The sequence below is a fragment of the Convolutriloba macropyga genome, chromosome 8 (assembly GCF_964194025.1).
Source record: "Convolutriloba macropyga chromosome 8, txConMacr16.3, whole genome shotgun sequence".
Lineage (NCBI taxonomy): Eukaryota > Metazoa > Xenacoelomorpha > Acoela > Convolutidae > Convolutriloba > Convolutriloba macropyga.
The window spans coordinates 47834758-47858359 of record NC_134475.1 but is presented as its reverse complement, the minus strand read 5'-3'; the positions used below and the strand labels follow the sequence as shown (position 1 = coordinate 47858359).

Below are 23602 nucleotides of genomic sequence, written 5' to 3'. Positions count from 1 at the left end.
ATTGCTATTCGCCTAATGGCTGTAAAAATTTCATTCGCCTAATCGAGTTTTTGCCTTATATCCCATCCCCTGCAAACTGATGCTATGTGAGCTCAAACTGCTAACGATCGTGAACAAAAGAGCAATTAGGTCATGCAAAATCCAAGTAAAGCATTAAAAAGTCACTCAAAAGGTCAACTCAGTAGAGCAAAAAAACTTGCATAAAAAACCCACGAAAACAATAATTGCGACAAGCTAAGTTCGGGAGTAATAAATGAGATCCATTGTCATGTCGCTAGAGCCTATTATTCCCTCCCACAATAAACGAAACCAATGTCGCTACTTGCTATCAGCTGCTAAAAATAACAAGGAAAGAGCAACTGACGTCAAGAGAAACATCGAAGAAAAAGGTCAATCGAAAATTCAAAACTGTCCAACAAATGTTGCAACACACAAAAGAAGAAACAATCAGCAGAATACTTGAAGACCCGATGACCCATTATAACGATAATTCTCTAGAAAAAACATAACCCACTAAACGTCGGAAGAAATGCTCTCGAACGACTGGTGATAGCTCTAATCAATTGCAGCCTGCTTCATTCGGGGGGGGGGGGATGGGGAGGGGAGGGGAGGGGGAGCCTAAATGGGACTAAGAAGTTCATTAGCGGGCTTCCAATAACCATATTAGAGGTTAACATATACCACTATTTAGATTTAAAGTAAAAAATGACATCAGTTTCGGCGCACTTTTCATTTGACTTTTAGTATTAAATTGCCGCCAATTGAGTTTAGCTGCTTGAAATTGTGATTGAGAGAGAATTTTAGATCACGCGAAACGCAAAAAGTCACTCCAAAAGTCAAAATTGTCAAGCGAAAATTTTGCATAAAAAAGACACACACGTTTACAATAATTGCTATGAACTTCGTTCAAGAGCAATTAAAAATTCTAGAAAAAAATACAGATCATAGCATGCAAAAAAATAAGTCTAACCAAAACTATATTGCCCATTAAACATTCTTTTAAGATGCAGGCAAAATTTTTATCTCAATTCATTAATAGTCCGATGATTGATACTTTGCACAAACATCTTAAACATTTCAATGTTTTTAACAGACAATCTCTCAGGAGTGACTAGACGTAGCAAGTAGCTGATGGTATGGGTAGATAGACGAGAGTCGTAGATGAAGCTGAGACAGGCAGGTAATAGCAGATAAATAGAGGGGGGAGGCTAGCAGTGCAAAGTACGTTAAAAAAACGAGGGTGGCGAAAGGTGTGTATAACTGGTAGAGTTTGATAGGGTATGGGGTTTCGTAGTAGGTTAGGAGAGGAAGGAACGAGAATTATTTAAAGGTCAAATATCGTAAAACAACCTTTTCCTCTTGATTATTCCAGCATTTATTCAGTAACTACTGTACATCAGACACAAACTTACTGAATGCTAACGCTCGATCGTCAATGGTTGAAAAGAAAGAAAGCAAGGTTCAAATATTGGACAAAATAGCTTCAGCTAGAAAATGTAGATTGTAGATACACATGCTCCACTCCTTTTCGAGTCATAATTGCTGCAAAATCAATTCGAGACGAGTTAAAAATATTGCGTAGTTATTATTTAATCCTCTCGTTGGGTATTTCAACGACAGAAAAAAATGGACCCGTGAAGAGTAAAAAAAATAGGAATTTCCTATTAGAAAAACTAAGAACTACTTGGAATTACGCATTTTAGTATACATATTTGGCGATTTTCTATGAGTAAATGTTGGATAGGACTCGAATTGCAAGGCACAAAGAGATACCTGTAACATGCATTGCAAAATGCTATGCCGAAATCGGCAGAAACAATGCTAATCAGTCAGTATTCCCTAAACAATTAAAGGTTGCAAACAAATTGCCAAAATTATCTGTTGCTCGAAGCCACACACCATTCCTATGTTATTCAAACGAAGAACATCATTTGATTCAAAATTTTCTACATTTACTGTTCAAATAAATAGGCAATACATATTATTTTTGTTCATTCTGTGCAAAGTAACGGGCATCAACCGAACAAATATGTGCATGAACTGCATATAAAACATAAAATTTACTAGTTGTTAAAATTAATCTGAAATGACACTGGTTAGCGTGTCTCCATGAGGCTAATTACTTTTCATGCACTCAATCGGTATCAGTTAGAAACACCTTCTAAGCATGCCTTCTTATCTTAATTCCGATGATACCTTTAACACACAACCACTAAACTCTACCACTCTCCATTTTCAATCTGATAGATGCAAACTTGAGCAAAGTGTCAAAGCAAACACGCCTTCTAAGCTGAGATGAAAGCAAATAGCGCAGATTCTTTCAAAGGAAAAGTTAAGCAATCCGAAATAGAAGTAAGCCGATAGGCAAAAGAGTTAAAAATTATGCAAAGATAATCTAATCGCTCAAAAATATTTTGCTGACGGATACATACTTATATCAGGTAAATCAGAAGTACTTCTAATTTGTAATGTATCCAATCCAGTTAATCAAAACATGCAAACATTTGAGCAAACTATTTTTAGAGCCACATTTTTCAAACCATTGTTCATGGCCATGCCTCTCATGCGCTGACGCATGTAATACAGAAATTGAAGCTGTCCGACTATCTAAAGCGCGCCTATCGGCCCACCATCTACAAGGCTACGTCGGAAATTTTCACCTTATTTCCAAAATTCGCCTTGCTTGGTTATCGGCTTATTTGACCCCCACCTGGTTTCAATCCAATAATAGAAACACACGCAAAAATACCCTCTCTTCTCTCTTCGACCACCATCAACACAACACCATCACCAAAATCAGATCAGGCTAACAACTCACAGCCGCTATCTGGTATATTGCATAACGCAATCTCAACTTCAAATTTGCTCAATATATCGAGGGTTACATTTAATATTTATCCTGCTTAATTCAAATGGCTCGGCCAACAGAGGTCAACACACGTTGGTTGCAGAAATGGTAAAATTTGCAGCGAATCAATTCATGTAATAAACTCTTACGTGCCAGGCAGACATAGCTAACATTATGCAACACAATTCAAGAAATTAGTTCGCGGAATTTTATATATTTATTTAACATGAACTCTTCATCTTAAAGGCAAAAAGACTGGGATTAATGGCGCCAGCATTGAAGACAATCGAATAAGGATAACAAATATTGCAAAGCGAAAACAAGTAAAAGCCAACCAAATTGCCATTAGGTTCACATGTCTGCGAACTCCGGATGCTTACAAATAACCAGTCCATTAATGCCAGACTAATAATATTCTAGAAGTTGCTTGTAAGCAGGTCAGGGGGTGCTAAAAAGCACAATAACAGGTCGCAAAGCGTCAGAAAAAGATAGCCGGCTGACTTCCAGGCAATAGTCGATATAGCTCAGAAATGCTAATTCATCAGTGTCTCAGCAAATAAAGGTCCAATTTTCACAATTTTTAAAGATCTAATCGACCTTTAAAAATTAGTCATATTTCGAGCGTTTAAATTAAATTAAAACATAGCCGGCAGATTGCCGGAATAGCTGCGAAGTAGACTTGCGTGCCGTAAAATACAGATGGAAAAAGATACAGAAGTGAGTTGATAATAGTTATCGCCGCCGCCTATAAAACTTACAAGTTTATTTCAAAGGATGTTGTTTTTGGGTGCAAAAAAAATTTCCCTGTCGCGTCTCGAACCGGCGATCTCCGGATTAACAGCCAGTCGCCTTAACCTCTCGGCTGTCGGACCATACAATCTGTTTTCTTACAATCAACTTTGTTTTAGGAACAGATTCTGTTTCTGAATAACCGCAATTTAGGTCACGCAGAAAGCGTGAAATCAAGCGCGAAAAAGCCATTTAAGCAGTGACGAGACAGAATGTTCTAGAACAAATGTAAAACGAAAATGAAGCGTCAGACGACGAAACAAAAAAACATAGCCGGAAGAATTCCGGAAACGACTCGAAGTGAAAATCCATTTAAACGCCATCCAACTACTGATCACACAAAATGTGACTTCACTAAATTATGATTATCTTGAAACAAAGTCATGAAACAAAAAAGTAAAAACAATAAAATCAAATCTGTTAAAATATGATAAAAAATCTGATCAGATTTTTTTTTTATAAATTGAGATCCCGAAAAACTATCTCTGCCAAAATAACTTCATCAAAACAACTAGTACTTACAAAAACCACTAATGTGAATTTTGAAAAAAATACTTTAGGCTAAAATTATGAAAAAAAGCTGTTAAAAACAACTTTCACTGAAAAACTTGGAAAAAGTTACTAAATTTTTTAATACTTCAAGAACATATAAATCCAAAGAAAAATTCCCTTCAGCCAATAGGGTGTTCAGATGCTCGCAAAACAATAGGCAAAGAAATTTAGCTGAAAACAGAAAAAAAACGAACTGCAAAAAATTAAGAAAAATAGTTCCAATTTTCGCCATTTTTTATCATATTTCTTAACAAAAAAAATTCTTACCCACAAAACTGTAACCAATTGTTATCAAAAAAATTGCTCAAGTAGAAGGGTTTCTTCAAGACCCATTTGAGCCAGTAAAACAAAAACATAACCGACTAACGTCGGGCGAATTGCTCTCAAACGACCGGCGAGCGGTTGGCTTGGTCAGTAGCTAGCCACGGTTTAGTGATGGTAGCTTTAGCTTAATTGAAGGGGCGTAAGTGAGCGCAGCGGGGGGGGGGGGGGTGCACTGGGGGGCTGATGGGGTGGCAACAGTGGGCGGGGGATTCCATCTAAGAACCGCCCTTCGCACCATAAGTATAAGTCTACTAAACAGATTCTGTGAATCGCATACCTGGGAGACGAAAGCGGAAAGGCTCCAAGAGAACTTAATGCCCACTGGGCGCTACCTCTTTATCCCATTTCTGAGGACTGGGAATAGTTTCACTGGCTCAAAAAGATCCATAAACTACATCAATAGTGGGGGGGGGGGTCAACAGTGGGGGGCCTTCAACCTCTAAGAACCACTCTTCACACCATAAGTATAAGTCTCCAAAACAGTTTGAGCTGAAGCAGAGCTGAAAAGCTCTATGAGCACTTAATGCCCGCCGGGCGCTACATGTTTATCACGTTTTTGAGGACGAAAAATCAAATGCGTCAGAAGAAAAATTGGTGAAAAAGTGAAAAATTGCAAAAAAAGACCGACAGGACTAATATAATTGCTAAAAACTTCGTTTGAGAGCAATTAAACATGCCTTCAGAAACAGGAAAGCTACGGAGACAAAAATCAATATAAGAACAGCTTCGAGCAAAACATGCTCAGAAAACAGGTCAACGTATATTATAACTGTTTACAACATTTGCCAGTTTGCAATAGCCTATCTCTTGAAGCTTTGAGATAGCCTATCAATTAAAAGGGCACTTTTAAAATCTCTCGAGCTACATATTAAAAACAAAATTACTTTGTCCGAATTACAAGGGGTTTACTTAGTGAATCATTTTGTCTCGCAATTTTATCACTCTAATTGAACCGAATAATCGAAACCGAAGACAACCGCTGACACTTTTTTCGAAAAATTTTATTTCGAAGCACTTAAGGCCCTCAATAATCAGAATCGATTAATGAACTAAATATTTTAAACAAATTGGTTGACTATATGCCACCGATAAAATAAAAATATTAACAAATTCTCAATTTGCAAAAAATCTGAAATAATAACTAACTGGGAAGCAATTGATATCTAGACTCAGTTGATATCTATAAACTGTATCATGCAACCATCACGAAACTCATGTTTAAAAGTCTAGCAACAATGAGAGGTTTGTGACAACAAAAAAAACAGTATTAGCAAGACTTGCTCTTAGTGACTGCCAAAAATTGCCAGGTGACTCTATAAAGTTTTAAAAACAACTTTCACTGAAAAACTTGGAAAAAGTTACTAAATTTTTTAATACTTCAAGAACATATAAATCCAAAGAAAAATTCCCTTCAGCCAATAGGGTGTTCAGATGCTCGCAAAACAATAGGCAAAGAAATTTAGCTGAAAACAGAAAAAAAACGAACTGCAAAAAATTAAGAAAAATAGTTCCAATTTTCGCCATTTTTTATCATATTTCTTAACAAAAAAATTCTTACCCACAAAACTGTAACCAATTGTTATCAAAAAATTGCTCGAGTAGAAGGGTTTCTTCAAGACCCATTTGAGCCAGTAAAACAAAAACATAACCGACTAACGTCGGGCGAATTGCTCTCAAACGACCGGCGAGCGGTTGGCTTGGTCAGTAGCTAGCCACGGGGGGGGGGGGGGTGCACCGGGGGCTGATGGGGGCAGCACTGGGTGGGGGGGCAAAAGCGCGGTGGGGGGGGGGGGTGGAGCCAATAGTGGGGGTGGGGGGGTCAACAAAGGGGGGGGGGTGTCAACCTCTAAGAACCGCCCCTCACACCATAAGTATAAGTATAAGTCTCCAAGACAGTTTGAGCTGAAACAGACCTGAAAGGCTCTAAGAGCACATAATGCCCGCTGGGCGCTACCTGTTTATCCCGTTTTTGAGGACGAAAAGTCAAAAGCGTCAGACGAAAAATTGGTCAAGCGAAAAATCGCATAAAAAAAGACCGACAGGACTAATATAATTGCTACAAACTTCGTTTGAGAGCAATTAATAATCGTAAAAAAACGCAAAAATTAACCTGAAAAACAGCAAAAAACATTAAAAACCTCCGACTTATCATAAAATTCATATTAATTTCCAGAAACCTTCAAACCACTACCGAAACCAGTCTAAAATGAAAACAAAATCATAACCAAACGTCTTAACCAAAATAAATGAAAAAAACTGCTTTAAAATGCCGCAAGTGAACAAAAAATTTTGCACGTTTAGAGAAAATTTTTTCACACATCAATTTCTCGCTCTCAAAAACAGCGGTATGAACAAAAACCATTCTCTTTTTCGCTCCGCTCTTAACTTTTGCTCAGCCCCAAAATCACTCCAAATTTTTTCACGCGTTTCATTTCCCGCTTCAAAAATCACTCCAATAAAATTGAAAAAAATTGATTAAAAAAACAACTTCTTCAATACTCCTCTTCGAGTCGTAAAAAGACAGCGCCCCAATACAATTCAAATTCTTTGAATTGTAAAAATAGGAGCGCTATAATAGCCGGCTGAGAAGATGAGGGCGGCTATTAATAATTTGTATTGTAAAGAAAACCATGAGCACAGCAACATAGGTCCGCTCAGCTTACAGCTTCACAGCTATTAAAACCACTCTCTTTTTCGCTCCGCTCTTAATTTTTGCTCAGCCCCAAAATCACTCCAAATTTTTTCACGCGTTTCATTTCCCGCTTCAAAAATCACTCCAATAAAATTGAAATTGATTAAAAAAAAGAACTTCAATACTCCTCTTCGAGTCGTAAAAAGGACTTCTCCAATACTCCTCTTCGAGTCGTAAAAAGGACTTCTCCAATACTCCTCTTCGAGTCGTAAAAAGACAGCGCCCCAATACAATTCAAATTCTTTGAATTGTAAAAATAGGAGCGCTATAATAGCCGGCTGAGATGAGGTTGGCTATTAATAATTTGTATTGTAAAAAAAACCATGAGCACAGCAACATAGGTCCGCTCAGCTTACAGCTTCACAGCTATTAAAACTCACCCACCTAACCGGCTTTCTAATGGCACAATTTTTGCCAGTTGCTCGCCAGATTTTTGTCAGTGGAATTAATGCTCTATCCAAAGTGAATATTCTCCCCGCCGAAAATTTCCTAAACACTAAATACACAGCTTAACATAGCCGGCAGATTGCCGGATTAGCTGCGAAAAAATAGACCTGCGTGCCATATAATAGAGATAGAAACAGATACAGATCTAAATTGAAAAAATCGATGCCGCTCAAAAAACTAGGTAAAAAAAACGTTCAGCGATAAATTAATAAGGCTTGTTAAAAATCATTCCGCGGAAGCCTCTTCTTAGAGACCTTTACTGCACATACGAGTTCTTTTGACCCTAAACTAACTCAAATTGATGTTAAGTTTTAAGGTGCAAAAGTCATTTTATTGAGTGAGGTAAGTCACTTATGATCAAAATCTAATCACGTAAAAACATTTGCTAGAGAATGAGAGAGAGAGAGAAAGAAAAAAAGAGAGAGAGAGAGAGAAATGACGTCACGCGCGCAAAAGCCGTTAGTGAGAGGAAGAAGTCATTCAGAAAGATTGACTTTTTCAGCTTTGATTTGTGAACAAACGTAAAACGAAAAAAGAGCGTCAGACGACGAAACAAAAAAACATAGCCGGAAGAAACAAAAAACATAGCTGAAGTCATTACCTTTTGTATTAAACCATTAACTTATTACCCCTCCAGGGCTGATCTAAAAATTGGTGAAATTTAATCCACTGTCACAAAGAGGAACAAAATTTTATTGAAAACCTTTGGTAACCTAAGAGTTCATGTAAAGTAAGAAAAAATTTGGATGGTCGAAATTCTGATAGGCTGAAAAAGCTGACAGGGCTATCAATTGCCCTCAAATAATTCATGATTCTAATCTCAAAAAAGATTGCGAAGGCAAACGGCAGATAATCTTAGAAACTAAGTAAAATTTTTCAAAAAAAAACAAAGAATGCTCAAATTTAAGAATCAGAAAACCACTACAATTAATTGCTTACCACTGCAATTATGACACCAAAAGAACACCTACTTCTTCCTTGTTGTATATATCCTAGAAAACATGATTTCATACATAATCAGAAATTTAATTCATCATAGAAAAGACATAAGCAACAGAATATTCCAAGGCAAAAAATCGTTTGAAAACAATACCAAGGCCGGAATAAAAAAGCAAAAAATTATAATCAGTGGAAACTTAAGAAAACGCTTTCTAGCAAGTTCTCAGTGCTGCCTTATGTTGTATGAAGTCAATTACAAACCAAAGAAATGACAAGTCTGAGAAAAAGCTAAAATCATTTAATTTTTCAACAGTTGAAAAATAAATATAAACAGTATAAATGTAGTTGCGGGCACATAGCTAGAATGATAAAACTAGAATGTGAAGAATGTGGACACAATGTAAGGACCACCGTAACAAAGACTAATTCTTGATTTTTGAAAGTAAAAAATCAAATTTAAAAAATCAAGAGAAACGAATACATTTCATTGTTCAGCATTTGAGACAAAGAAAAGACAACGAGTTATCCGAGACAACAATCCATCCTGCGGAACAGAGCATAAAAGAAAAAGCAGAATTCAAACATACGAAAAATTGAAACATTTTGCAAAAAAAAATGGTCAAAAAATTTTCAAGACCGCATTTATGAAAAAAAATTAAACTTTTTCAAAAACTTAACGCTAAAAAATGGTTGGTTTTTTATTGAAACGAAATTAAAGTCCCTCATGTTCCACAAACAGACTATTTCTAGTAATTAAAACACAAATACAGACAAAAAAGTGACAAAAATTAAAAAAAAAAACTACCAAAACCGGATTAGCATGAGTACAATTTTACAAATTACAAGACAAATTTGTAAAATTGTACCTCGAAGACAAAATTACATCGATGTAGAAAGAGGCGTTGAGTTTATGAATTATCAAAAAAAGTTGCCATATAAACTGATTTTTTACAAAAAGACGGCTGAAAGATCAAGAAATGAAGAAATTAATAGAAAAAAAACCCAAAAATAAACAAAAAAATCATGAAATGTGCCAATTTTGAACTTGAAACGCATTTTCAGGCTCTGCAAAACACTGTCATACCAATTTTTGACGTTTATATTTCAAATATAGCATCGATTAAAAATCATTTAATTAAAAAACAAAATTACAAGCAAAAAAATGGGCCATTTAGACGAAAAAAAAAACGGCTAAAAACGGTTATCTATATGTGCCATTCGGTCAAAAACTACTTTTCAAAGTCAAAAAGTCATTCACTAAACGCAGCGCATGATCAAAAAACTTCTCTCACTCAGAAAACATTAGTTCACACGGCAATTTTTCTCCTTTTCGCTTTTAGGTCAAAACAGCGGCTGAACGAATAGTACTTCCGGTAAAAAAAAAACCTTAAGAAAACCAATACTCCTCTTCGAGTCGTAAAAAAAACCCAGAGCACCGCAATATAGCTACTCTCAGCTTACAGCTTCGCAGCTATAATAAATCGCAAAATTAAATTATTTTTGTTATTAATGTCTAGAACAGCAGCACACGTTTTGTCATAAATGCATGTTTAAAAATATATAATGGCTAAATTACGAAAATCAGTTTTTAACCGTAATTTCATTTTCATATGATGGGCATTAGCACTTACAAAGAAATGAGCAGGGGTAACTCTCCCACTGCAGGGTGTCACACCTCCACTGTGTTCGGGAGAGTCACACATTCCAACATCCATATTGCTCGACATATTCTGCATTGTCTCAGCGTTGTCATAGTTGTCATTAGCAAAACAAGTTGGGGTTATACCAGTCATGTTATTAGCACCATGGGTTACTGTAGCAGCATTACTCTGTGTTGTCAGAGGTAATTGAGAGGCGGAGTGGCCCACTGTTCCATTTCGCGGCCAAGTGGAATATTGCGCAGTTCCGTAGTCACCTGAAATCACTCTTCAGTGAACATGAACTTCTGGTTAAGCTTCAACATTCGAGTATGTATTCTTTCATTTGGTTAAAAAAAAAAATGCCGCGTTTTGTTTGCCACGAAAATATGACACAAATGGGGCGCAACTTGCGTTTACATTTATCTACTTATTTAACTCCTCTTCTCCTGAGCAAATTTTGCTGCGGTATTCTTAAAATTTTAGATTATATCGAGCAATCTCAAGAATTTGAGTATTATCTTTCGACAGAGACATATTTAATATTTTAGACACATAAAACAAACAAAACTTTAGTTTGTATTCAATTTTCACAAAAACAGAGTTCTATTTTGAATAGCACTGATCAAACATTGTTTTGTTTGCGAAATGCATAATAGATATTTCATGTAAAAACAAACTAAAATAATAGCATTGGCCAGGACATGTATCCACATTAACGACACCAAATATAACCTAACTTTTTCAAACGAAGCCGATAAACTGCTGGAAAATAGCCACTGTTGACGCATATCATGATTGAAACAGAAAAAGAGACAAGAGATAGAAATTGACAGAATGTTTTCCTAAGTTTCAAAAAGTGTTCTAATTCGGTGTGCAGTTTCGGTTATATTCTAAAACTATGGTTAATTCAGCTTCTATACTGAAAGCCATTAAGCTGAATACTAATGCCAGCTAGCAATCGCTCTAATGGACTTTGATAGCCTAATGCACTATTAAAAAGACGCCGCGTCTAACTAAAAAACTTCAAAAAACAAAGGACCTTCACAACGACAAAATTTTCAACCTTCCTTCTCTCAGAAATTTTTATTTGGACATGGGCCTTTAGAACTAAATGTCCTCAGCCATTAACATTGGTTTTGATATTGTTCACATTATGGTGATTTAAATAACTCGAAACTTACTTGAGAAGGCCATTTATTAATAATTAGAAACAAGCTTGAAGCAAAAACCACTGGATAGCCACATTATGACTGTCTTTGCTTCAACTTGTCGATAAAAAACAAACACTAACGCCGGCCAAATTGCAACAGGAGGGGCAATTTAATTCAGAGGGGACTGTAGCAAAGAAAAACTTTTCTTTACAGGTTCCAAAAAAACAGACTGGACAGGGATTCGAACCCCCTAGGGAGGGTTCTAGAAAACGGTCAAGCAAAAATTATGCATAAAAAGACACACGCTTACAATAATTGCTTCGAATTTTGTTCGAGAGCAATTAATTATCACGATGATCTGAGATTACAATCGATGAGCTGAGATTACAATCTTTGCATTAGAAATTCGGATCGCAATAATTTGAACTTTAATGATGCTTATCATCGTCTCAGAAAAATTGTTGTAAATCATAATTGGCGGAAACAACTGAATCCATTACCCGGAAATCTTCAACATTTTTGTTACCAACAAATTAAAGCACATATATAAAATAGGTGAGCTTTACATTAAAGATAATAAGGATGTTTTTACCCTGTATTACTAAAAATTTTAATGAGCTTGAGCAAGATGTCATTAATATATTTGGGGTTCGTTAATATTTTTTTTACATGAGTGAGCACAGACTTGAAGAGCAATCACGCTCATTTTTGCCCTAATTGGATTGTATTTCGATATAAATGTTTGAAAGGTTGTCTAAAACTGTCCAATTGAATTAACCATTCTATTCTATTCTTATGAAGGAACCTAAAGTAAGCTGTCACAAAAAATACAAAACATAACCGGCTAACGTCGGGCGAATCGATCTCAAACGACCGACGAGCGGTTGGCTTTGTCCGTAGCTAGCCACAGTTTAGTGAGGCTAGCTTTAGCTTGATTCGACTCTGCATCTTTTAGTTTTCTAGCCTTTTTAGTAAATAAAAAACTGGTATTTTAAAAAACTGCAAATTTTTGCAAAATTTCAAAAAGCTTTCAGATTTTGCAGTGAAAATGTTCAAAAGTATTTTTTCTCTGGATTTATCTCAAGTAACTCACCTGCTTGACTTGAAAAGCTACGTTGGCCAGTAATGATCGTAGAAGGACAAAAATGTTCAAAAATTTTGAAAATAGCAAATTTTACCAAAATCTTGCCGAAATTAAATTTATTAAAATCTTCAAAACCATTTCATTGTACCAAGAGACAATCCAGTATCCCCATTTCAAGCTTTAAATAGTTTCACGGGCTCATAAACATTCATAAACTGGGAACATAATAATTTTCCGAAAATTTCACAGAAATTAAATTGCTAGAAAATTGTTAAAGCTGGATTCAATAAAATATTGATAATCATTCCATTAACTCTAGAAACTATGCGACAGCCTATCATCAAATCTTGGACGAGAACTAGGACCCTGGTGCCGGAAAATGATATAAAAAAATCAAAAAGATTCAAAAAACTTGAAATTGCAAATATTTAAAAAAATTGTTATTATTAAAATCTTGAAAAACATTCAAATACATCTAGAAGCTATGCAGTAATAATCAAACGCTGGCCCTTCAAGTTGGAGAAACCTAAAAAATGACAAATTTTCAAAAACTTGAAAAAATTGCAGATTTTGTCAAAAAAAGTTGCTAAAATTCGTGATGGTAAAATGTTGAAAAAACCATTCCATTACCACTAGAAACCATGCAGTAGCCTATTATCAAACCCTGGTGGAGGTTGGGTGGCCCTTGAGGTTGGAAAAACCTAAAAACTTACAAAACTGAAAAAATTGCAAGTTTTATCAAAATTTTGCTAAAATTTGTAATAATAAAATGATGAAAACCATTCCATGGCCAATAAAAATATTTAATACCCAATTATCAATCGCTATAGGAGACTTCCTGGCTCCTGGGTCTCTGAAAACTTAGATAATGACAATAAATTATATAAATTTGAAAAAAATTTGTAAGTTTCATAAAAAAATTGCCAAAGTTCTTGATGGCAAAACTCTGAATACCAATCTTTTACCACTAGAAGCAATGCAGTAACCTATTACCAAACCCTGCAGGAGGTTCGCTGGCTCTTGAGACCGAAAAAACCTAAAACAGACAAAAAAAATTCAAAAAACATGAAAAAAATGCAAGTTCTATCAAAAAAAATTGCTTAAATTTGTCATATTAAAAAATTGAAAGCTATTACCCGGCAAATAAAATTTTTTCAGTAACTTATTATCAAACCCTTGAGGAAGTTTTCTTCCCCTTGCGTCCGGAAAGACGTGAATAATGAAAAATGAATGAAAATTGAAAAAAATTGCACGTTTTGTCAAATGCTAAAATTGTGATGTTAAAATTTTAAAATTGTTAAAACAATTGCACTACCATTAGATTATATGCAGTAACCTATTATAAAACCCTAGAGGAGGTTGCTTGACACCGGGGGGGTGTGCACTGGGGGCTGAAGGGGAAGGATGGGGGGGTTGGGCAACAGTGGGGTGGGGGGCAACAGCGCCGGTGGGGGGCAATAGTGGGGGGAGGGGGGGTCAACAGTGGGGGTGGGGTGTCTTCAGCCTCTAATAACCGCCCTTCACATCATAAGTATAAGTCTCCAAAACAGTTTGAGCTGAAACAGAGCTGAAAGGCTCTAAGAGCACTTAATGCCCGCTGGGCGCTACCTCTTTATCCCGTTTCTGAAGACAAAAGTCATATGGGTCAGACAAAAAATCCGTCAAGCGAAAAATCGCATGAAAAAAGACCGACAGGACTAATATAATTGCTGCAAACTTCGATTGAGAGCAATTAACTACAAACTTCGTTTGAGAGCAATTAAACAGCTACTTAAACAAAAAATCCTTAGGAGCAACCTTGATTACAAATTTTGAAACTCTCCATTATCAATGTAACATACAATTTAGTAGTAACCCTCATTACACAAATAAATTGTACAGACAGTGATATCGAGTGAAATGCCCTTAATTTGTTCTGACTTCTATTTTGTTAGGATTAGTCAGTTTGAAAGCAGCTCGAGTGGACTACGGCTCGAGAAAAAATGGATACAACTGCTCTGATAATGTATATTTTTATATAGCTTGTCCACATAACCTGTCCACTTTCTAACAATGTCTAACGAATTCCAACTACGATATACATGACAACAATCCAATTAATCAATATAAAGTGCTAGTCACGCCAATGTTATATATACTTAAATGATTGACTGTCTTTAATTGGAAATCATCAAAGCATGCACCAGACCAAAGACACAATTATTTGCAATCAAACACTTGAAACAAATGATGTCGCCAATGATCTGTTTTAAATAATTCAACGCTTTGCGAAATTCGACACTTAGGCTACTTTGAGATGACTGGCAACCGGTAACACTGACTATAGAGGAGTTCCAGGCGGCACACGATTAGATCCGCCTATGTTATTTCTATTCATTAATGATAGGGCTGGCTCATTTCGTCCAGACATCGAACTTGAATCTTATAATGATAATGACACCGCGGTTTGTTCATAAACTGAACCTTAAGAGCAAACAAGAACGAATGATCAAACACGCTCATAGATCAATTTCAAGATCATCAAATCTGCTGGAGCAATACAAAAGCCTGATCTCTGATACAGACTAGCATTTAGCATAGAGCTTGACCAGATATCTCTTTGCTATTAAGATATCCTAGCCTCGGACTCTTATTAAAACATGAAAATTCTTAATACCTCTATAAAATTCAGTTTTTAGAAAACTTAAAATAAATTGGTAAAGTAGATCTAAGCATCTCTTCGGCGCAACATCTGTGATTAAAAGGGAAAAACGAAAAGAATTTCCATAAATATTTAAGTTTCATTTCTAACTGTACTAATGAACTTATAGTACTGACAAAAAAAAAGATATTAGAAAAATAGATTGTCACGACTTGTAGAGAGAAAATACCATACTACTGCGAACAAGGATAATTGTGCAGTGTTTAAGAACTGTGGACTTCAATTTTTAGGCTTAATTTTAACTTCAATCGAAATGCTAAGTATTTATATCTGACTTTTATATCAATCGATGTATAATCATCCGAAGTTTAATAGATCTAAATTTGGATGAACCGACAATCATACTTTCACAGAAAATCCGGATAAAGTTGGCCAAATTTCCGTGAGTACAGTATGCTAAGTCGCGCGTGAAATTTTTTCTACTAGCAATTGAGTTCACAATGCAAACTTATTTAAACTTATCAAGGCATGAGCAAGTTGAACAGATTTTAGGTGTGACTCAACATACTGTAACTTCATTTCAATCTAGATTTTCTGTGTACGTATTGATTGTCAGTTTAGATCTGTTAAACTTCATTATCCATCAAACTTGCATGTAAACTTGCATATTGGGCGTTTACTTTTGTCAACGAGTGCAGAAGTCATAAGAAGCGACCAAAGTCATGTTGACTGCAATTGACTTCAAAAACATGCATTTTACCATATCAAAATTACATTTTGCGCGTTTACTTTTTGTCGAGTATATGGAACGTCAAAAGTAAGCTAGCAACCTACAGTTTCTGAAGTTCAAATTCCACGTTCGACAAAAAGGCGACCACTTCTTAGCAAATGCCAACCTAGCAATCTTGACAAAAAAGTAAGACTAGCCTATCAGATAACCCTAAGTAAAAATACCAGGCTCTTCACAGTTAAGTAAAAGTGTACAGCAAAACGTGAACATAATTTGAGTCAACTTTCTATCCAATGTGAAGAACAGACCACGTTAGTCCTTTTTGACAACGGGTTATGTGTTTAAATAAATCTTACATTTTATTTCAAAATCACAGAAAGTCAAGATCAAGACATAGCGCAGCAATGGTGTAGAAGACACCTGCTAAAAAAGTTTAATTTTGCCAAAAGTTTATTTTTGATAGAGAGCGTGCGTAAAAATACGAAGTGCTGCTCAATGCATTTGTTTTTACTTTTCTCTATAAACCAAAAACAACCAGAATACATTTATGAAAACAAGACAGCGTGCACGTACAATTTAAAATCTTTACATTGCAAAAAAAACTATGTATCTGAGCAGTCATTGCCCTCACTGTCACTAAACAGCTGTTGCCATCTTGGTCAGACCTGGCCGTCGCACCAAACTGCAAAACAAACGGACGAACAAAACTGCTAAACTCGTTATAAGCGTACTTAAGCTTAGGCGAGGCCGCAACGTTTTAGGGGGCAGCAGAAAATGGTGGTACGTGAAAAGCTTAGGCTTATGCTCAGTCGCAGTGCGCTGGTTGGCGGGGAGGAGGAGGAGGGTAGTAGAAAAGTGGGAACAGAAAGGACGGTGTCACAAACATATATTAATTAATGATTGCCCTTCACGCCATCAAATTCTTTTTACACGGAAGCTTCTGTGAACCGTACACTTCCACCTTATTAATGCTCTGAGAGAGCTGCTCAGAAACTTAATCCCCTGAAAATTAACAGTATACTGTTTTGGAGACGAAAAGTCAACTAAAATTGCTCAATCTTGTGAAAGAAAGTTCTAGAAAAATTAATAGCCGGTAGATTGCCGGAAAATAGCCGCGATTGTGGCCTTCAATGAAATGAAAACATAGCGGCGATAGACGCTTGTGGCCTTCCATGAATTGAAACAACTAAAGAAACAAGATAGGCAGATTTACCAAAAGTCCTTTAGTGGACCACTAGATTTTTTGGGTTAAATACGTACTGTCAATTTTATGACACATACGGTCTATAAGGAAAAAGCCCTAAAATAGCGTTCTCAAAATTGATATTCAAAATCAAAAACTCAAAACTAATACTCGAGAATTAGGGCATAAAAGTTTGGCACCACTTAGATGCACATTATTGATTTTTAACTAGTAAGTATTCATAAAAATTAAAGTTTTATTTCATAAAAATTAAGAAATAAAAATCTGTTAGATGAAGTAAAAAAATTTAGGAGCGCAATAATAGCCGCCTGGAATTGCTGACGCGGCTAATAACAACTGAAGAAATCAGATAGAGAGATCGACTACAAGTTCTTTAATAGACCATAAGACGTTTTGGGTTAGATTCGGAGTGTCAATTTTATGACACATACGGTCTATAAAGACAAAGCCCTAAAAGAGCTTTTTCAAAATTGATATTCGAAATCAAAAACTGAAGACTAATACTCAAGAATTAAGGCATATAAATTTGGCACTACTCAGATACACACTATTGATCATTATTTAGTAAAGGATCATAAAATTTAAATATCTATAAGTGAGTTCAGAAGTCATGTTTTTTAGTGAAGTGAGTCACACAATTGACCTAAAAGCAGAAATGACGCCATGAGCACAAATTTAAACTGCAAAGCAGTGTAAGTCAATGAAGTCATTGAAAAAGTCAATTCCAAGAAGTCTGGTCGTAAGAATCATCGATTGAGACGACGAATTAAAAGACATAGCAGGATAAATCCTGACGTACAATTCAAAACATTTTCATTAACTAAACAAAGACCTAGAACGGACTATGAGTGAATTAGGAAAACCATTTCTAAGAAAATCAGATCAAAAAAATTAAAAAAAAAAACAGAAAAAAAATGTCAAAATTCCGCATGTGAACAAAAAACCACTAGCGAGAAAGCAAATTTTTGTTCAAACACCGTTTTCTCACTCTACTTTAAAACTAGAGTGCCAAAAATTCACGTCGCAAAACCACTCGCTTTTTCGCTCCACTTCCTGTTTCGGCGTGACCAAACTCACTACTCCAATTTGACTTCAAAAATCATGATAATGTGTGAACAGATCTTAAAGACAGCGCCCCAATAAAATTCAAATTCTTTGCATTGTAAAAAACCACGATGTCCCCAATAATAGCTGCTATCGCTTCACGGCTTTTAATAAAACTCTCAAAGGGGCAAAAATGTAGCATAAAAACCCACAAGTGAACAAAAAAATTGCTTCAAAGTTTGTTCGAGAGCAACTTATAGGTCATTGACTTTTAGTTAGCGAGTAGGATTTGTTACCTCGTATGGTCTGAAAAGTATCTTATTCAATGAAGTTCCTGTGAAAGCTCTTGGCAACGTTGTTTTATAATCTCACCTTGCATGGCAGTGTTTGACTGCTCTGTTGTATGGTAGTACTGATCATTATTACTGTTATTCCCGCCACTACTTGTAGTAGCAGTTGCAGTTGTTTTGGAATTGCTGTTTGATAGAGAAGTGGTGCGGTTTGACGCTGTGTGTGATGAGAAGTCATTATCTGGCATCACCCCACAAGCCAGAACAAATCCACTGAGCGAGTGAAAATGGGCCAGAATGATGACTGCCTGTACCAACTTGTCTTGTGGCCACTGTTTGCTACCACCACAACCTTCCACTACATCCTGCAAAACAGCACCCACATATTATTAACACAAGCACGTGAAAGTGATGATTCTTTTTCGCCATATTTTACAATTCCAGAAGTTAAAAATACTGAATTTGAAAATTGCTTTATCTAAAAAGGTTTCAGCACGTCACTGAAATTAATTCTTCCGCTAATTACAGATAAATTCTGCCTAACTTCTGCAACCCATGCGCGGTTCTCGATTAATGCCAGATTTTGCTTTATACAATCTCCGAAGTTAAAAAGATGTCAAAATTCCAAAAACTTTCGGTATTTCAAACATGCCAAAAGCATGCTCCAAGTCATTGTACATGACTCTGCAGATGTTACTCTTAAAATCATGGGTAAAGCGCTCCTAATATCTTCACGGAATACGCGGTTCCTTACACTTGACCTGATCAGAGTCATGCACGCCATACGGAAGTAAGGAAAGGACTGATGCCACAAGCAACCTTGATAGTCTGTGCAGTGATCTTCCAAGGACAGTGAGCAAGCAAGGCATTCAAATGGACCAACGCCTTCACATCCATTATCATACTCCTCTGCTTCGATGGTGGAATGGTCACTCCGCTAAAACTATTTCCACCGTCCACTCCTGTACCATTTCCACTTCCAGTACCTTCACCCTGTGTGGCCGGAGGGGCCAGTCCTAGTTGGACAAACGGGTCATCTTCAGGCAGTGTCTCGCTGAGAGAGCGGATCAAATATGAGCAGTCGAACCGAGCAGCTGCCTAAACGTAGCAAATTTGTAACATAGCTGGCAGATTGTCAGAAAATATCCGCAATAGCTTCATAGATCATCTCAATTTCTCTTCTTTTTGCTAATTGCGGAGCTGTTATATTTCGGATAAGAATCTGTATAACTTACGGCTGCTTCTATTGTTTGCTCTGAAATAACCTTTAATTACAGTGACAAAAACTCTATTAGAGTGACACTAACTCGCTGACTTTATCTACTTGAAAGAAAGTGAAGAAACGTCAACTTCAAAGTGAGGATAATCAATTCGGAAAGAGATGCAAAACACGTCTGACCAAAAGCTTAACCACGCAAACGAACAATAAACTTGCTCCATTAAGAGTTAAAAAAATGGCTTCACGCACTAAATTCAGTCGAAATTGCATTAATGAAAAAAACATAGCCGGCAAGTCGACACAATTCAAAGAATTTTCATTAAATAAAACAAAAAACTAGACCTAGAATGCACAATAAATGGATTGCGAAAATCACTTAGTACAACAAATCCGACCAAAAATTTGAAAAAAAAAACAGTCAAATTACCACCGCATGTGCAAAAAAAACAATCGAGAAAGCGATTTTTGTTCGAACACTGTTTTCCTACTCTAATTTGAAAAAATTGGGGTACAGAAACTTTATTCTGCAAAACCACGCGTATTTCGCTCCACTTCCTGTTTCGTCCTGGCCAAAATCACTTCTCCAATTTGACTGGAGTGTGAACAGTTGTGACTGGAGAAAGAAACCATGAAAAGGTGTGAACAGATTTGAAAATGTGGCAAATATAGCCGGAGGAAATCCGGAATGGACTCGAAGGATATAATTGACCAACCGACATAATGAATATCCAACCTCACAATATTAATCACTTTAAACAGTAACAGGAAAATGACCGGAAAAGTATCTCACCAGAAAAGCCGATAAAGCGTCTGAACATAGCCGGCAGATTGCCGGAAAATAGCCGCGATACACGCTTGTGGTCTTCCATGCATTGAAACAAAAGAAATAAGATAAACAGGTCGACCACCAGTCTTTTAATAGACCATTAGACTTTTTGTGTTAGATTCAGACAGTTAATCTTATGACACAGCGGTCTATAAGGAAAAAGCCCTAAAAGAGCTTCAAAATTCATATTCAAAATTAAAAACTCAACACTAATACTCAAGAATTAGGGCATATAAATTTGGCAGTACTTAAAAGCACACTATTGATCTTCAACAAGTAAATGTTCATAAAATTTAAAATTCCAAAAGTGAGTTCGGAAGTTATTTTTTGAATGAGGTGAGTCACGCAATTGACCTAAAAGCAGAAATGACGTCACTCACACAAATTTTAACTGCAAAGCTGTAAAATTTTAACTGCAGTCACTGAACTCATTCAAAAAGTCAATTCCAAGAAGTCAGGTCGTACGAATCATCGAAGGAAAGGACGAATTAAAAAAAACCACTATGTCCCCAATAATATCCGCTATAGCTTTGCGGCTATTAATAAAAATTTATTTATAAGTTGCAACGAGGAAAAACTATTGGCGAATGACCATGTGACACGGTAGCTGTCATTCAATAAACACTACCAATTGTCAGAAAAACCATGAAAATTAATCATGCAGTGAAAACGGAAGTTACGGAAAGGAAATCAAGGGCAAATCAAAACATATTTATTCTATACAAAATTTCCACCAAATTTAGCAAAAATTATCAGCAAAATATTATTTATTTACTTGAAAAGCCACTGTCTATCACCCAGTGTCGCCTTTTACGAGCAACACCTCTAGAATATCTCTAAACTGAAGGTTCAATTAGAAAAAATATTAGAATAAGAAAAGCACAAATTAGAGGAAATTCGCAAAAATAAGCAAATAAATCGACCAAAATTAAGCTAAAGCTACTCAATTATGTTTAACAAAAACAACTCAAAAGAAAATCACTTCAATCAAAAGGCAGCTAAAACAACTAGAACAACTATTTTGAACAATACACTTCCAAATGCCACTAAAATTTGATGAATACAAAAAACATTTAAAAACAACTCGAAGTAAAAATTAGAACAAGGAATTTTTAATATCAGGGCATAAAAACCCAAAAAATTTCATTGATCAAATATACTTTTGAAAGCCTCAAAAACAAAACTCAGTTCATAATTTCAAAATTTAATGTCAATTTTCGCAAGAAAAAAAGTTTCATACCAACAAAACTAATGGCTTGGTAATTTAAAACTCCTTAAAGAACGCCTCTTTAATACGCATTTAAAGCAATAAAACTAAGAAAATTCGCCTAAAATTAGCACAATGATGAAAACTCATTAGTTACCAGAAACTATCAAAACGAGCCTTATATTAGTATATCATATTCTAACTCCCTAAGCAAAAAATCAAATTTGAAGAAAAAAAGCTTCTGAAAGCCGCACGTGAATGAAAAATTTCTCTCGCGTGGAGAAATATTTTTCACTCCTCAATTTCTCGCTCCCTCTCGAAAACAGCGGTATGAACAAAAACCAATCTTTTGGCCCCACTCCTCATCTTTGTTAAGCACCCAAACCATTCCAATTTTCACGCGTTTTATTTCCTGCTTTAAAATTCACTTGAGTATGAACACTTCTGCAATGCTCCACTTCGAAAAGATAGCGCCCGAAGACAAGTCAGAATCTGAAAGAAACATAGCCGAAAGACTTCGGAACCGACTCGAAGTGTAGATTTCTTTAGGACTCAGCCAACTGCCCAATGGATAAAATAAGCATACTAAACATAACCGACTAAACGTCTGAAGAATTGCTCCCGAACGACTAGTGGGAGCTCTAATGAACTGCAGACTGCTCCAGTTGTGGGGGGAGGGAGCCTAAATGGGACTAAGAAGTTCAAAAGTGGGCTTCAAGTAACCACATTAGAGGTTAACACACCACTACTAAAGTAAAAAATGGCACAAGTTTCGGCGTACTTTTCATTTAACTTTTAGTATTAAACTGCCGCCAATTGAGTTCAGCTGCTTGAACTGAGAGAGAACTTCAGATCACGCGAAACGCAAAAAGTCAAGGGCGTAATACTCACTCGAAAAGTCAAAATTATCAAGCGAAAATTTTGCATAAAAAAGACACACGGTTACAATAATTGCTATGAACTTCGTTCAAGACCAATTAATCATTTATACTAATCATTTTGAAACAATAACCGGGATAAATAACATGAAAAGACCAAAATTGATATCTGGAAAACTATCTGACAGAAGAAACCCCTATTGGCAAAACAACTTGCAATACAAACATTCTTCTTTCAGCAACTGACTGCCATACAGAGAAAACCGAATAGTAAAGAAAAAGGAGAAAAATTGTCGCAAAACTCCTTAAAAGGCTACCTTCAGACAATTATTCTGGGAAATCTTTAATTAATTCTTCTGCTCGATCAGTGCAATACTGAATGCCAGTATGAGATAAATTAAAAACAGGCAGCCACGGAAAACCAAAAAATACAATTCAATAAAATTCATTTCAGTAAAAATGATGTATGACCATGAAATATCAACTTTTAGTAGCAAACTCTATGTAAGCGAAAAGCTTAATTTAAAAAATAGGCAAAACACAAAAAAAGACAAAATGGGCCAAACTTTGGTCAAAATTATCCCATTTTCTTTAAAAAAACTCAACTCAAGATTAAAACCTATGAAATCAAAGATCACTCGAATCACTAAAACAACTAAGTTGAACGAATAAAAACTCCCAAAACACTATATGCAATAACTGCTAAAAATAAGCGTCAAACAGGGCATAAATAGATCCAAATTGAGCCTACTGGTCTTATATTTTTGTCAGATGATCAAAAAGGCCTTCAAACGCTCAAATAAAAATTGGGATAATTGAGATAAACACCATTATCCGATAAAGTTGAGCTAAAACCAAACCACTGCTTTGGAAAAGCAGCAGTTGATCAAAAAAATGCTCTCGTAGCTGAATTTTCTTCGCACCAACTTTTTCACTCCATTTCAGTATATTGAACGCGCGAAAACCACTCTAAATTCTCTCTATATTTTGGAATTTTGTTCAGCAGATTAACCTACAATTCTTTTAACGTGCGTCATTTAACTTTCTCTAAAATCAAACCTCTAATATCGAATCCAACGGTTAAAAAAATAGATCGC

General features: G+C 35.9%; 1 protein-coding gene across 4 annotated transcripts in view; it reads right to left on the bottom strand.

Annotated features, from left to right (window-relative positions):
- Window positions 1–23602, bottom strand: part of LOC142344775 (uncharacterized) — a 120691-nt gene that overhangs the window by 26939 nt on the left and 70150 nt on the right. For all 4 annotated transcript variants that reach the window (XM_075396701.1, XM_075396699.1, XM_075396700.1 and 1 more), the window contains exons 10-12: window positions 19195–19473; window positions 18458–18740; window positions 10223–10506 (exon numbers count right to left, since the gene is read on the bottom strand). In XM_075396701.1, the coding sequence (XP_075252816.1) occupies window positions 10223–10506; window positions 18458–18740; window positions 19195–19473 (846 nt within the window). The remainder of the gene's footprint in view (window positions 1–10222; window positions 10507–18457; window positions 18741–19194; window positions 19474–23602) is intronic.